Genomic DNA, 16,317 nt, shown 5'->3' with positions numbered 1-16,317 from the left:
TAAATTGTAGACAAAGCTAGGCACAAGCCCCCTTTGAGAAGTTTCTAAACCTCTCAGCTTCCTTATCTGTGAAATGAGTAAGGTAATGCCTATCTCCTGGAATTCTAGGGGAAATTAATGAAATAACCAGGGAAAAGCACCCTTTTAGATCAGGCTACTTAGAAAGTGTTAAAGGAAACAAGAATTATAGGTAAAAGAATGCCCAACTTTTCAATGCTCTGCTGCACACACAGTAAACACTTCTATCAGGCTAGCCTTCTGTCCCCTGGAGAGTCAGTCTCCAGATTGGGATCTGGGGCGGAAGTGTGGAGACAGGTCACCCGGAGAGGAGCACACCTAAATGCCAGGAATGATCAGGGAGGGGATCAAGAATTGCTCCCTGGTTCCATTTTCTTTGAACCTCTCTCCTCCAGAAAGCCCTCTGAGTTTAGGTCCAGCAACAGGACCCTGATTCAAATCTACCTTTTGGTTTATTTGGAAACTACTACTTGAATTTTAAAAAAACAAACAAACTTGTTTAATTGGAGGACAACATAAAAGAGCCCCTGTAAAGAATACCGTTTGTGGCTCTCATTGAATCTCAGAGTAAGACAGTCTCAACCTCCTCACGTGACAGACAAGGACAGGTTTTTAAATCTGCCCTGGAGCCTCGCACAAAAGCCTAGGGGTAGCTGGCCCTCAAAATGGGGAAGGTGTAAATGAAGAGTGGGATGAAGGAATGAATTACGAGGAATGAGTGAATGACACAGAGCCAGGGCTAGAATACCGACGGGTGGTCTTGTTTGCTGCTACCTTCTTCACAATGGCTTTGAAGATTCTTGGCCCATCTCCTCCTTCATAATTTCTCTTTCTCTTCCCTCTGCCTCTTCCATTTTTACGGTCCAGTAAGACCCTTTCGGGAGTGCACCAGCCTTCCAGCCCTGCTCCTGGGCTGCGACGCCTCGCCCCTCCGCCCTGCTCTGCAGATATGAATGGCAGCATTGCCGCCCGCCGCTCCAGCTGCTGATTGGCCGCCCGGAGCAGTGACGCGCAGGCGGCCGCGGGAGCACGCAGGTGGGCGGAGCCAGCGGGGGTGGAGCCGGGCTCCGGGGCGGGGCCCGGGTGCTGGGGCGGAGAAGCCGGGAGGCGGGAGGCGCGGGGGCCGTTTAAGCGGCCTCCCTCCCGCCCCCAGCCGCCCCGTCTGGCCCCGGCCCTGTCCCGACCCCCAGCCTGGCCCACTCCGGCCCTGCCCCGCCGAGCGGTCCGCCTGGCATCCGGGCGGCCTCCGGAGCAGCCCAAGCCCATGAGGGCCGCACGCCCGGCCGCCGGCGCTGACGAGACGGGGCTCCCCGCCCGCGAGGAGGAGCGGAGGATCAATGCGGTTCAAGAATCGATTCCAGCGGTGAGAGGGATGGAGCCCCCGCGCCACCGCCCGTGCCAGGAGCGGGTCCCAGACCCCACCCTCTCCCGTATGGGTCCCGGCTCCGAACCTGGGTCCAGCACCCCGTGGACCCCGCGCCGTGGCCAGGGACCAGCTCCCGGGGGATTCCCTGCCCTGCAGTCCCCGGGCGGTCCCCTGCCTCCCGGGACCGGCATCTGGTGCCTGACCCGGGTCCCCCGCTCGCGATCTGCGGACCACGGATTTCCAGGTCCCGGACCTCGAGCCTGCCTTCCTCCCAGGGGATCCCGTTGCTCACCCGACTTGACCGCCCGATCCCCATCCAGGCGGGGCTCGTGCTTCCTCTGAGACCCGAACGCAGCCGCAGGCACTGCTCCCGGGTCCTCGGAGCCCGGCTCCGGCAGCCACCCCTTTACCCACGGCGCACGGCGCGGGGGCTCCGGGTGCTGGAGAAAGAAGGGCCGGGTAGCTGCTGCGCTCTGCAGCGAGATGTACTGTTAGGCTGCGGTGCCGGGCGTTCTGGGTGCTTTTTCTGCAAACGACCCTGGCAGCAGGGAAACTGAGGCACGCTTCCCTCATTTAGTTTGCCTAGCCACGTCCGGGGCCTGGCTGGTTCTCGGGCTTCTTTAGCGCCCCGGGGCGGTGCTATTTTGGGCATTACGAAGGGCCAAGTTAGCATTCTGGTGGTAAGATCTGCTGTTGGGGCGCCTGTGTTAGGAAAGAGGAGGAACCACCGAGGAAGCGCCACCGGAAGGCTGGCCGGCTGCTCATTGACGGGCGGGCGAGCTGGTGAGAACCCCAGCCCGGGGAGGCACCGGGGCCTGAGCCCTGACCCTGGGTCTCGGCCACCAAGCAATGGATGGAGGCTGGCCCGGGCTTCTGAGAGGAAGCTCTGAGCTCTTTTTTTTTTTCTTTCTAATTCTCCTTCTCTGAAGTGGGTGAAAGTTCACCTCCCCTGTGTTTGTGGTAATTGTCCATCTCTTTGTCTGAACCAGGCAGCCGTCCCATTCCCAGACCTCACCAGCAAGCGAGCTTAGTGCGCAGTGACAGGGGGGGATTTAAAAGACGGAAAAGGAATGCATGAACTCTTCCAAGGAGGTTATTGTTGAGTTTTTAAGCACGGCTCTTTATTTCAAACATCAAAAGGGCCATGGGTTTGAAGACTTGGATTAATTCCTGAATATGGCTCAGGGTGTTGAATGCCTGGCCCTGTTCCCCCAGTGGGAACATCGTATCAGTGCTTCTAAAGGCGAAAGGGAACCATGATGTTCTGTCTGTCGACCATGAAGTCAGGAGTGAAGACGCGGGGACTTCTGAAGGGAAACTGTGACATACATTCAGACGTGACTGGCAAAGCCTGTGCCTGTGGTTTGTTTGATTTGGTTTTACTTCTGCATGTCTCTGCTCTTCCTGTTTTCAGAGAACAGCCACAGTATTCTGTGAAATTACCCTTTCTCACCTGATGAAGAGCTTGTACCCCTTTCTTACCCTTTGAATTCCACTCTGGGAAGAAAGAAAAGAGCCTGGTTTACTTTTTGTTGTACAAACATTAAAATAGAAGAAAAATGTTAAGAGAAATGTGAAATAAAAAGAAAAACTTCCTTTAGGATCCAACTATCAAGCCTGATTGAAATTTCTTTTTGCTGGACCCTCATCTATCACAGATGTTATGTGATCTCGTGCTCTACTTTTTTCATTTCAAAATGAAAAATACAGGCCTTTTCTTTGGGTGCACATAGACTCTGTCATTCTCCCAGTGGCTGCTCAGTGTCAGTGACTAGTTAACAGTTATTTTCTTGATGACATCTAGATCGACCCTTATTTTCTTTGGAGACTGAGCGATCCCATAATTTCTTGTTTTTGTAATATAGACTGGATTGGAAAGATATTTCGAAGGGTCAGTTTGAACTTAGAAATAGAGTCTGGAAGTAAAAAAGTAATATGACAACAAACAGAAGCCCTGGTTTATGTGGTCCACACAGTGAATTATTAAGAGCACTATTCTCTCCACATTTAAAGCTGTGTTCGTGGTCTAATTTCTGAGCATCTGTGTTACAGGTAGGTCTGTTACAGAACTCGAGGGAAGGGCACCCTGTATTTGAAGGGCCTGCGCTCCTTCTGATGGGTTTATTGGGACTCAGTTGAAGAGCATTTGATTGCAGTAGAAACATTTTATTAGGCCACAGTTAGTGGCTCTGCCTAAATTGCAAGAAACCCTGAACCCCCGGCGGGTTGGTTCCTAATGGAAACTTGGCGGTCATTGTGGCAACAGATCAGTTTCCAGAGTTCTGCCATTTCTGTGGAGGAGGGCGGTAAGGAGACTTAGCCCGCCGTCCTGAGTGGGGGCGTAGATCACGCGTGGCTTCTCAGTGAAAAGCTTAGGACATGACACACCCCACTGGGACATAGCACACTTTATCACCTTTGCTTTATCCCTTCAGCATTGAGTCCCTCATCCCACCCCCGAGGCGTCCCTTCCCTGTCATAGCACCTCTGACTGATTAGAATAACTGTCAACATTGAGCGCCAGCCTTTGCCAGCTAGTGGCTGGGTATCTGTGTGGGAGGTGGGCAGTTGTGAATGACATTCTCTTGAGTTAATTGTAAATAATCATAACCTGCGCATCTTTTTTCCATACAAACGACTGTAAACCTGGTTTTGCTGTCCCCCGTGTATCACCCATCTGATCCTCAGCTGTAACCCTGGTAGACGCATTTTACACCCATTTACCTGAAGAACAGGTGGGGTTCAAGAGTAAAATAGGACTTGCCCTAATCACACAGCTAGGAGGAAAGAGTATATCCAGAGGTTCGATTTCTTGTCCCTTTTCTCACCTCTGCTGCCACCTCATTCTGTCTCACTGGGTACACTGCAACATCTGTGAGTACAGTGCAGAGGCCTGGGACCTGCAGTAGCCTCTACTCTATCTTGTTCGTGCAGAATCATTGCTCCCGCTTTGCAACTGAAAATCCAAGGACAAAAACACTTCTTTCCCTAGGCCCAGCCTTGTGACCACTCAAATGGAATATGAGGTCAAACATCTCATTCTAAAGCATTAGGACGTCTTCCCAGAATGCCTACTGTCTTTTTTGTGCGCGTTCTCAGAGCATTGAATCATACACACGGGGGGCCCAGGGGGGTACCCTGTAAGTACCTTCTCCCTTATTTAAGTCACACGTCCCCCACCACTGTCACCACCTCTGGCAATACGCTCATTCATAAAGGGGAACTAATCATTTTCTGTGCACAAGGGTCGGCTTATGTTGCCCATCAAGTAATGCTGAAGAAGCCCTTGGAATGTCCACTGTCTGGGCCTTTAAGAATTTTCTTTTCACGAGATTCAGAGTTCTTTTGGCTCTAAGACAGCCTGTTTCTCTTTGTTCCATACAGAACCTGCTGCCTCCCCAGTGAAACCAATAACCGTGGGCTATCTCTCGGTTAAGATAAAACCGTTCAGCCACAAGCGGCCTGTCTTTCTAGTCATTCATTTCAACACCTGTTTATTAAGCTCCAGCAATAAAGTGGGCTTTGTGCTCGGATTGGAAATGCAGTGGTGGACAAGACAGCCTTCATGGAACTCCCCTTGCAGTGGGAAAGATGAACAAGTTTCAAATTCTTACTAAACGTGATCAGGGGAGAAGGCTGAAGTGAGACTTAGGTGGGATGGTGACGGAAACCCGAGGAGGTGACATCTGAGCTGAGCCTGAGGAGGGGAGAGCTGAGGATTCCGGAGAATGTTCCAGGCAGACATAAACGGCAAATGAAAACATCCCGAGGCAGACAAGACCTTGGCGGTTTGAGGGGCAGAAAGGTGGTGTAGCTGGAGGTTGGGGGACATGAGGAAGGCAGGACCCTGAGGCTGGGGGAGTTGTGAGGGCTGGGCCACTCAGGGCTAGTGGACCACTTTGAGAAGCCAAAGGCAGGCTTTCACTTGGGGTCGGGGTATGTGATGTGATCTGGTTTTAATAGACTCTTGCAGCTGCTGTATCAAGAGGAGAGAGTCTGTTGGGGACAAGCAGGCAGACCAATTAAGAGAATTTGTATTATTATAGACCAGAGGTGTCAAAGTCTTGATTTAAGGTGGGCTCTGGGAACTGTCGCAAGGTGGCCTGGTGTGAGCTGCATTTTGAAGCGACCGATGACACTTGCATTTGGCGACTAAGGAACACATAGGAATCGGGAATGGAAGGCAGCTTCCTGGGTTGGATCGGAGGCCTCTGAGAGCTGGTGGGGCGCAGATCTGCTTTCAGAAGGCACAGTGCTTCCGGCTAAACTCAAAGTGTGCAAGGAGTGTCCCTGGGTTCCTATCTGCTCTCACTGAGCAGTTTTGACATCTGGTCCTGAAGCGGAGCGGGAGGTGGCAGAAAGCCTAGGGGCATTAGGCAAGGGGGAAGCAAGGGAGGGTGTTGAAAGAGAAAGTGAGGAAACCAATGTGACAAACCCCGACTGAATAATCGCTTTGTTAAGAGTGATTTCTGGGCCCAGGACTCAAGCACCTTTCCTCAAAGCCTCTAAGCATGCTGGGTACTGGACTCGCCTTTAGGGTGCACTGGGTCGCCCTTAGGGTGACACCGCCCTACGCAACAGTGCCTGCCATAAGTGGGTGCTCTTTCTCCCATAACCCTTGAGAACCTTCCTTATTCTTTTATGGGGGAAGAGAGTAGGCTCAGTGTGTGGGAGCTGATTTGCATTTTCCATCCTTTGGGTCTCCGGGGATGATTTCTGCGGGAGGCTAGATTGTTCTCTGGCAGATGGGGGCAAAATAGAGAAACTGCTCGTGCAACTCCCAGCAAACCAGCTGTGCGCTCTCTCCCACTGAGCCCCAGAAGGCTCTGCTCCTGCACACACGCTCTTGAATCTTACCTGTGCTCCTTGCCCAAGTCTGGCTCTGTCCCTCACGGAAACTACTACCTTCAGTCACGTGGGTGCAAGGGATAGTTTTCTCCACAACTGCCAAGTTTATTTTTAACCTGAGTGATTCCAGGTAGGCAGGGACTACGCTGTGACAAATAGGGCCACCCAGCTTCGCTGCTTTTGGGAGAAAATGTGAAAGTCTATCCCTGTTGCTGTGTAATGGTCTGACTATTTTTAGATTGGGCTGCCAGAGATATAAATTGCTATTTTAGTCTGCAGCCTGGTGGTGGGTAGACAAACCCTACTTACTGCACCTCACACAGAACATTCTCACTTTTACCCTAGCTTCTGTCATCTTCGAGCCTTGCTTTTTAACCTTCGACATCCCTAAGAGGGGGATGCTACTTAGAGCTCTGTAGTTATGTCACCTGTCACCGGGTAACAATGTGGTAGATCCTTGAATGCTTGGGCCACTTTTAAAGCATTCTTCCCAAGAGTGCCATTATTTTTCTTGTTACTAACAAGAGCTGTATAGCAACACTCTCCTCCCTTAGGAAATTAGTAAAATTATTTTGAGGATTATCAGGGGAGAAAGGTTTATTTATGTATGAGAATAGCTTTGGGTAAATTCTGAAGCTGTTAACTGCCTGTTTCTCATGATTAGTTTTCAAGCCACCTGGTGAATTCCACTCAATAAGTATAAACACTAGTTAGAGAGCTAACCCTTGGTGGTCCCTCACTCGCCCAAATTTATTCCCCAGCGGGTTTTCCTTGCGGATTCTATATTGGATCAGTAGGGACTGCCATTTTATTTCATTTATTTGCTCTAAGGATAACGGCCCCTCTTCATTGAGAGTGAAAGGGCTAGTCTTTTGTTCATAAACTGGACACTGTTTAGAATGGCTTGACCATGTGTTTTAGCCTATTTTTGGTCACCTGGCTCAGCCATTTGGTTCAGCCTGGTACTATTCTTCAGTGTTAATTAATGAGGTGTGACTAGTCAGAACCTCTCGTGGCAGATAACAAAATCCACCCTTCCCCGCCCTCCCCAGACCAGCCCAGGCAAAAGGGTGATTTATTGTGCGAAGCCTGCTGACATCTCGTGGCTCCCGCACAGGAATGCAGGGGACCTCTGACAGACACCTGAATGCTCGGGGCTCGTTTACCTCTGTCGGCTTCTCCGCACCTGTTTCTTTCAGGCAACTGTTTTCCTATATTCCTGAATTTCCATCCCCATTCCCCGGAGGACAGACTAAACCAGAATCCCCCATGCCATGGGTCTGGTGGGGTCTGGGGGACCCTCGCTCTGAAATGGGAGAACCTTCCAGGTTCTTTGGTGGTCACGCTTTTCACTGTTGCTGGTTGCCACAAAGTTCGCCCAAAGGGAAGTATGGGCCGTGGGTCTGTGTCTCTGTGTGTCACAGACCGTGACATTTAGACACATACATTTATGTGCATATCTGAATTTTATAGGCAGAGTTTCAGTGACTCGTCATATATTTGGACTCTGAAGCCGACCTTGAATTCAGGAAGGGTGCAGGTGGAGACGCAGCTCTGGTCTGGGTGGCCTGGAGGCAGCCGCTGGCGTTTATTTAAGCTTCCTGGTGCCGGGACAGACCGTGCAATAGAGAGAAACTAGCTGGACAGGCCGGCTAATCGTGGGAGGCAGCGTTTGACCATCGGCATGTATAAAGCTTTATCAATTTTGAGAGAGAAAATAGAAACCTTCCGAATGCATTGTATCCCTTTTCATTTAATGGCAGTTACTGGAATTTGTAAAGTCTAGAAGAGTCCCCTGGATTTGTTCTATGTTAAGAGTTGAGATTTTGTTGTGCATTTTGTTGTTGTTAGTTTGGTGGGGACCAGTTGAAGGGCGTGGATATGGTTTCTGTTTGCCTTGGGTTGGTAGATGTTTCTTTCGAATAAACCAAAAGAAAAAATAAACTGGGGCATTTGCATTCGGGTCTTTGCTGTGGGCTCTGCTTACACCTGTTTAGAGGCTTTGCTTCTGTTCCTGTAACTAGGTATTTGGAGCAGACAGCTCGTCATTTAGAATAGACTGAACAGTCACCGGCAGGCTACCCACTGTTCTTCACACGCTCGGAGCTGTTCTCACATGATGTCTTTTTGTTTCTACAGGTTCATGAACCACCGGGCCCCCGCCAATGGCCGCTACAAACCGACTTGTTACGAACATGCTGCTAACTGTTACACACATGCAGTGAGTATGCACGTTCCGTCCTTCCCAAAAGGCTTTGCAGGGAGGAAGGGGCAGTTACCGCTAGATTAGTTGGATATACCCATCTCTGTGACCTTCCCAACCAGAGGATCAGTGCTGGGTCACGTCACCAGAAGCTGTGTAAGCATGTCCCGGGCCCTGACCTACTCAGCTCTGCCCTTCCGGGACTTGCTTTCTCTGAGATCTTCTTTCAAAAGAGTAATAATAGTACCCTGGTCATAGGAAAACCAGAGGCAACTATTCATGAGGACTGTCACCCTGGAATGAACTGAATCACCTATTCAAGACAGTCATCTCTGCTGATTTGCAAGGAGAGCCCCCAATTTCATTGTTCCCTTTAAAGTTGCATTTAGTGAGCCTTTGAGGGAAAAATGGTGGCTGATATATAGTCAGAAGAGAAGAAAGAGAAAAAGGAAACTATTTATTCCTTTAGTGAAGAGTGCTTAAAACAGACTAATTTAGCCCTGGCCAGGTAATTCACCTGGTTAGAGCATTGTCCTGATACACCAAAGTTGCATGTTCGATCCCCGGTCAGAGCACGTACAAGAATCAGCCAATGGAGGCCCTGGCCAGCTGGCTCAGCGGCAGAGCGGCAGCCCAGTGTGTGGAAGTCCCACGTTCGATTCCTGGTCAGGGCACACAGGAGAAGTGCCTATCTGCTTCTCTACCCTTCCCCTTCTCCTTCCTCTCTGTCTCTCTCTTCCCCTCCCGCAGCCAAGGCTCCATTGGAACAAAGTTGGCCCAGGGCACTGAGGATGGCTCCATGGCCACCGCCTCAGGCGCTGGAATGGCTCCAGCCGCAATGGAGCAACGCCCCAGATGGGCAGAGCATCGCCCCCTGGTGGGCGTGCCAGGTGGATCCTGATGGGTTGCATGCTGGAGTCTGTCTGACTGCCTCCGCCCTCTTCTAACTTCGGAAAAATACAAAAAAAAAACCCAAAACACAAAACATCAACCAATGGATGTGTGAATGGGCAGAACAACAATTACTATTGCGTGTGCTCTCTCTTTCTCTCTGTTTCTCCCTTTACCCTTCTCTCTAAAATCAATAAATAAAAAACAAAGATAAATAAATCAATAAAACAGACTGTGTTATACTGAGTTGGTACAGCATGTAGGCTACATCCATATGTCCTTAGGATAAAATTTGCTTGAGTTCAAGCTGTGCACACTTCCCGGGCGCTGACCAGCAGCGCCTGGTGCTGCGTGGCCGCCTGCTTCCCTGGCCTCCCCTTAGGGTGGCCCAGGACAGGTAAACGTCTGTGTTAAAGTGACCTTTCTAAAATGGTCCCTGGTACACCCGTGCCCTGTTAACAAAGGCCGCAACGGCGCCCCGGCGGGACATTGACTCTCCTTTGCCTCGCCAGTTCCTCATTGTCCCGGCCATCGTGGGCAGCGCGCTGCTGCACCGGCTGTCGGACGACTGCTGGGAGCGGGTGACGGCGTGGATTTACGGGCTCGGCCTCTGCGCCCTCTTCATCGTGTCCACCGTCTTCCACATCGTGTCCTGGAAGAAGAGCCACCTGAGGTACGGGGCTGCTCGCCGCTGCGGTTAGCCTCCCACGCAGGCGCGGGAAACCAGGGAGCAGGAGTTTCCTGCCTTGCGGGCTATCATTCCACCCCATTACTAGGAGAGCTTCCGTGGGAGCGGACAGCGTGGGAGGGCCCCGTGTGGATCTGGGACTGTAGGCCTTTGCTTAGAAAGCAGCCGCACAGCCGCACTGGTTCCCGGGACGTCCAGTCCGGCGACCTGGGCAGTGCTGCCGAGCCCGTGGAGGACACTGCAGGGCACAGCAGGGGGGCCGGGCCGAGGACACTGCACTCGGAGCCAGCCCTGGCTTCGGGTCCCGGCCCTGCCCCTTCAGCCTTGCCTACGTCGCCTGAGCTCACGCCCGTTTCTTCATCAGTAGGAGGGGGTGGCAGTGCATGGCTCACAGGGCGATGGCGGCAGCCCAGGGGGGTCGCACAGGTGGAAATAAAGGCTCCGAAAACGACAGGACACGGAGGACCGCGAGGCTGGGCGGTGTCCCGCAGCTGGGGTTCCGCTGCCTGGCCAGGTCCAGCACTCTGAGCTCGGCCCTGGGGGTCTGTGCAGGCACAAGTCACGTGCTTTGCTGCTATTAGCTGTGGGGCACTTTTCAAAACTTCTGGGGCCCTGCCCTTTGAATGAGAGGGACATAAAGGCGTCCCTCCTCCGGGCGAAGGGTTAGCTGGCAGACACCCAAAGGGAGCAGCACGCCGTTTAGTTGCTTATGAAATGGATTCTGCGCACCCAAAGGGCAATATTTCTTTAAAAAGGAGGATTCTGAGCAGACTGAGAGGGACTTAGAGTAATATTAGCACATACCTTTCTGTTTTACAGAATGTCCAAAAAGCACCTCAAATTGTTCAGACAATCTAATGTTAAAAAGACATGCTCTGCTTAAGAGCAGGGTTGGGGATTTATGCGATATTATTGCTTTCCTCACATGGGGCATCATAGAGGCATAGAGTTTTAGAGCCGGATGGATCCTGAGGGGTCATCTAATCCAAGCCCGTTCATTTGCACCTGGGGAGACTGAGGCTCAGAGGTGCGGCCTGACCTGGCCGAGGCAGTGGGACCAGCAGCTGATCATCCAGGACTTCCGACCGCCGGGCCTGAGGTTGTTCTGTTTGTCTTCACCCCCTCCTTCACCACAGTGCTTCTAGTGGGCAGTTGCTCCCTTTCCCTGCAAGGTGACAGTTCCCGGGGCTTAACATAGAACCACAGCACTGAATCACGAGGGAGCCGTGGGACACTCAGGCCAGAGCCTCGGGAGTGCCTGTCCGGGCTCCCGGGACACTGACCGACCGGAACACCCCCCCCCCCCCCCGACCGGAGCCCTCATTATCTTCTCCACGCCGCCCTGCGCTGCGGTTGCCTCCGCCCACTTGGCGTTGCGTCTAGATCTCTGAATCAGTGAAGAGTTGTAGACGCCCGCTCCGGCTCAGGGTCTCCCTGCAGGGGGCTGGGGCGGCCGGTGTACCAGAACCTGGGCTCTCCGGAACCTGCAGTAGCACTGCCGGCTTCCACATGTGGACTTCTGCTCTGCCTCAGTTTTTAAAACTATCCAGGTATAGGCTTAAGTAAAAGAGAAGAGGGAATTATCCTTCACGGAGGGTGTTGTGCTAAACACGAGGCTATATTACCTCACTTAACGCTCACCCAGACTCAGTGATAGAGGTGTTACTACTAGTTTACAGGTGAGGAGAGGGAGGGCTGCGAAGAAAATGGCAGCGCTGACCTGACCTGCTGGAACGGGGCACTGCACCCCAGAACACACATAAACTAACTTGAAATTCTGCAGCACACTGAAAAATAGTTTTGCTAATCTGCCCCTCCAAAATAGGTATAATTTTGATTCATTCACACTGACCGGCTATTGTTGTGTTGGCTATTGTCTCTCTCTCTCTCTCTCTCTCTCTTTTTTTATAATCGAAGAGAAAAGAGGTCAGTGCCCCTGACTAAATAGTCAGGTATTGGGCATGTTTGAAAGATTATTTTAGCCCACTGGTTGGAAATCGCTCATCTAGAAAGCAAAATTAGAAAGGCCTGAACCTGGCTAAGAATCGTAGTCATCCAAGGACTTTAAAAAGAATCTCCTCTTTCCTCCATTCTCTATCCCATCTCCAGCCCTTTTAAATTAGAATCTTCTCGACTGGAGTCTCTGACTAGATATAAGCTCCCCAAGTGATTCTGATATGCACTCAAGTTTGAGAAGCATTCACATAGTGTTGGCTTTTTAGACCTGCGAGCTAAATTATTTGCACCTCTTCACAAGGCTAACAACCGTGACTCACCCACACATCCTCAGCTGGCGCTGGTCGCCACTGTGTGTGTGAGGTGAGGCCAAGCCTAATACTAACTCTTACCTCCCAGGCCCAGGACACTGAAAAATGGGTTCAAACCGATGCAATGTGTCCGTATTTTTAAGTGACCTCAGTAAGGGGTGAATTCTGTCTCGTCCAGTTTGCAACAGACCTCGGTGAGCCACATCTCCGAACCCTCCTGACTTCTCAGTCCTGGAAGGAGGAACTTGCTTACAAATCCAGGTGGCCACTGCCTTGTAGCAAATGTGCCTTTTTGTCTGTATGTTTTTGTTTTTGTTATTGCTGTTCCTAAATTAGCTTCTGAATTTCCTCTATTACAACTTACTCTCTACACTAAGATTCCAGAAGTAAAACTTCTCTGGAAGCATTCTAGAAAGACATACAGAATGTGACTTCAGGAATGTTTGCTACGCATCCCTATTCACGCCCTGCACTCTGAGGGGGCAGAGGGGTGGTCTGTCCTCGAAGAATTCCATCTTTCTGTTCGACGGGATTTTAGAAACTGGAAAGCATCAGAAAGGACAGATTGTTGTGTGTGTGTGTGTGTGTGTGTGTTTACTTGAATCACATCAGAGGTGCTGATCATTGTGGGGCCTGCCCCTGTGTCTCATATACACGTGCAGTCCTAAAAATAAAATAAAGCTCTTACTTATGGCTTCGTACTATTAAGAATAGCTGCTTGGCTTCGAAGGCCAACTGTGCATGCCGTGAGAACTGGACAGGAGTGGAAACTGCAGCCCAGGGGGGTGGTAAGCCGTGCTTCCGGTCTGAAGAGTTTCTGTAACCTCTGTCTAACTTGGTTTGCCCCACAGGACAGTGGAGCATTGCTTCCACATGTGCGACAGAATGGTCATCTATTTCTTCATTGCTGCGTCTTACGCGCCATGGTAAGGAACAGCCCTTCTGCTTTTGAAGGTAGTGTTTTTACGATAGACTTCTCGCACCTTCTTCCTCCCCCTCCTCCTGGCCCTGCGTCCTTCCCCAAGCCTGGACCTGACCCCACGTCCCCACCCCCTGCAGCACACATACATGCATATTTTTATTTGCCACTTTGACTTCCTTGGGCCTGACTGCAGATTTCAAGGGGACAGTGTAACTGCGGTTCAGATATCTGTCCGCATTGGGTCGTTCAAGAGGAGTGTTAGGAATGCGTGTGGGGTAGCGCCCTTGCTCCTGAAATCCAGACGTCTGCTTACTATACTCTTTCAGTAGACCTGTGCCACTGCTCCTAATGCTGAGCTGTCTAAGTGGAAGTGGAAATGCTCCGACTAGGGAGGAGGAAAACAAGCTCACTTTTGAGATCGATAATCTATACTGTCTGTCCTCAGTTCACGGCACAGTAGCTGCTGTGCTGGAGTGCATGCCTCCTTTCCTTAGCTCTATGAGTGAGAGGACCAGCCACCTGTATTAGCCATTTAAAATATCCAGTCCTCTGGGCAGGTTCCTTGGGCTTCCCACCCCCAGAGCGAGATTAGAATCTTTTGTTGCCCAGAAACCTGAAATTAAAGAGACATTTGTTTTCCCTATTAAGACACGGTCTAGTTTTAAACACTCAGAAAATCACATTGTGCCACTGACTACTGAAGTCATTAGACCCAGCAGGCGTCCAGACTCTGCCTAATGCAGCATCCAGAGAAACCTAATTACTATGGGACTGAAAGCAGGCGCTGTCTCTGTCCAGCACCTGTGACTGAGTGCAGGCCTGCGGTACACCGGCGGGGAAGCCTGAGGACTTGGGTGAAGTGTACCTCAATCGGAAGTTAGTAAACATTTCAGTGCAGGCCAGGGAATCATATTACAGCCGACACTTGGTCACATGCTGTCCCTGAATGCAAGTGGCACTTTTTCCATTTGGAAATACTGATTTTATAGTATTAGCCCATCAGAACAACATTTGTTTTTTCTCATACCCTTTAATATGAAATTAGTACAAATGTATTTGCAGTATTTTAAGATGCAGACTTCACAAGCGTGCCCGGTGCGATTCTAATAAAGTGTCTCCTATAGAATACGCTGGGCTAATTCTCATCTTCTGTTTTGGAAGGAAGATCAGTAATGGAGACACTTGCTCCAGGTATTAGGTGTCCACTGTGGTTATGTGATCCCAGTTCGGGGTTTTGTTTGGGGTTCTCATTAACCTTTGTCAGTGATCTGTTCACAAATCCCCCATCAGAATTAGTCAGACAAGCAGGCATTACAGCCAGCTGCCTAGTAAGGCCGGTTGGGCCCCACAGGTGTGCAGGGGCTCAGGTTCTCCCTGTAGACCGCGGGGAACGGATGCTGAGTCTTAAAGGCCGACCGGCAATTTTATGTGTGAGTTGATGTCACCGGCTTACCCAGACAGCTGCATGGTATAGATAGAGGGCCTTCTCTCCCCGGGCTCACGGTGTGGAGGGCCTTCTCTCCCCGGGCGGGCCCCGGGCTCACGGTGTGGAGGGCCTTCTCTGCCTGGGCTCACGGTGTGGAGGGCCTTCTCTCCCCGGGCTCACGGTGTGGGGGGCCTTCTCTCCCCGGGTTCACGGTGTGGAGGGCCTTCTCTGCCCAGCTCACGGTGTGGAGGGCCTTCTCTCCCCGGGTTCACGGTGTGGAGGGCCTTCTCTGCCCGGCTCACGGTGTGGAGGGCCTTCTCTCCCCGGGTTCACGGTGTGGAGGGCCTTCTCTCCCCGGGCTCACGGTGTGGGGGGCCTTCTCTCCCCGGGTTCACGGTGTGGAGGGCCTTCTCTGCCCGGCTCACAGTGTGGAGGGCCTTCTCTCCTCGGGTTCACGGTGTGGAGGGCCTTCTCTGCCCGGCTCACGGTGTGGGGGGCCTTCTCTGCCCGGGCTCACGGTGTGGAGGGCCTTCTCTCCCCGGGCTCACGGTGTGGAGGGCCTTCTCTGCCCGGCTCACGGTGTGGAGGGCCTTCTCTCCCCGGGCGGGCCCCGGGCTCACGGTGTGGAGGGCCTTCTCTGCCCGGCTCACGGTGTGGGGGGCCTTCTCTCCCCGGGCTCACGGTGTGGGGGGCCTTCTCTGCCCGGGCTCACGGTGTGGGGGGCCTTCTCTGCCCGGCTCACGGTGTGGGGGGCCTTCTCTCCCCGGGCTGACGGTGTGGGGGGCCTTCTCTGCCCAGGCTCACGGTGTGGGGGGCCTTCTCTCCCCGGGCTGACGGTGTGGGGGGCCTTCTCTGCCCGGCTCACGGTGTGGGGGGCCTTCTCTCCCCGGGCTGACGGTGTGGGGGGCCTTCTCTCCCCGGGCTCACGGTGTGGGGGGCCTTCTCTGCCCGGGCTCACGGTGTGGAGGGCCTTCTCTGCCCGGGCTCACGGTGTGGAGGGCCTTCTCTCCCCGGGCTCACGGTGTGGGGGGCCTTCTCTCCCCGGGCTCACGGTGTGGGGGGCCTTCTCTCCCCGGGCTCACGGTGTGGGGGGCCTTCTCTCCCCGGGCTCACGGTGTGGAGGGCCTTCTCTGCCCGGGCTCACGGTGTGGAGGGCCTTCTCTGCCCGGCTCACGGTGTGGGGGGCCTTCTCTGCCCGGGCTCACGGTGTGGGGGGCCTTCTCTGCCCGGGCTCACGGTGTGGGGGGCCTTCTCTGCCCGGGCTCACGGTGTGGGGGGCCTTCTCTCCCCGGGCTCACGGTGTGGAGGGCCTTCTCTGCCCGGCTCACGGTGTGGGGGGCCTTCTCTGCCCGGGCTCACGGTGTGGAGGGCCTTCTCTGCCCGGGCTCACGGTGTGGGGGGCCTTCTCTGCCCGGCTCACGGTATGGAGGGTCTTCTCTGCCCGGCTCACGGTGTGGGGGGCCTTCTCTGCCCGGCTCACGGTGTGGGGGGCCTTCTCTGCCCGGCTCACGGTGTGGGGGGCCTTCTCTGCCCGGGCTCACGGTGTGGAGGGTCTTCTCTGCCCGGGCTCACGGTGTGGAGGGCCTTGTCTCCCCGGCTCACGGTGTGGGGGGCCTTCTCTGCCCGGCTCACGGTGTGGGGGGCCTTCTCTGCCCGGGCTCACGGTGTGGAGGGCCTTGTCTCCCCGG

General features: G+C 53.0%; 1 protein-coding gene across 2 annotated transcripts in view; it reads left to right on the top strand.

Annotated features, from left to right (window-relative positions):
- The first annotated feature begins 1,093 nt into the window (after positions 1-1,093).
- Positions 1,094-16,317, top strand: part of MMD (monocyte to macrophage differentiation associated) — a 30,382-nt gene continuing 15,158 nt past the window's right edge. The window contains exons 1-4 of one of the 2 annotated variants that reach the window (XM_066364613.1): positions 1,094-1,381; positions 8,372-8,453; positions 9,839-9,999; positions 13,133-13,207. In XM_066364613.1, coding sequence (XP_066220710.1) covers positions 1,356-1,381; positions 8,372-8,453; positions 9,839-9,999; positions 13,133-13,207 — 344 coding nt within the window. In that variant the 5' untranslated portion in view covers positions 1,094-1,355. The remainder of the gene's footprint in view (positions 1,382-8,371; positions 8,454-9,838; positions 10,000-13,132; positions 13,208-16,317) is intronic. The other variant, XM_066364612.1, reaches the window with a different exon arrangement.

Source organism: Saccopteryx leptura, chromosome 2, assembly GCF_036850995.1.
Source record: "Saccopteryx leptura isolate mSacLep1 chromosome 2, mSacLep1_pri_phased_curated, whole genome shotgun sequence".
Taxonomy (NCBI): domain Eukaryota; kingdom Metazoa; phylum Chordata; class Mammalia; order Chiroptera; family Emballonuridae; genus Saccopteryx; species Saccopteryx leptura.
This window is presented reverse-complemented; position numbering and strand designations above follow the sequence as displayed.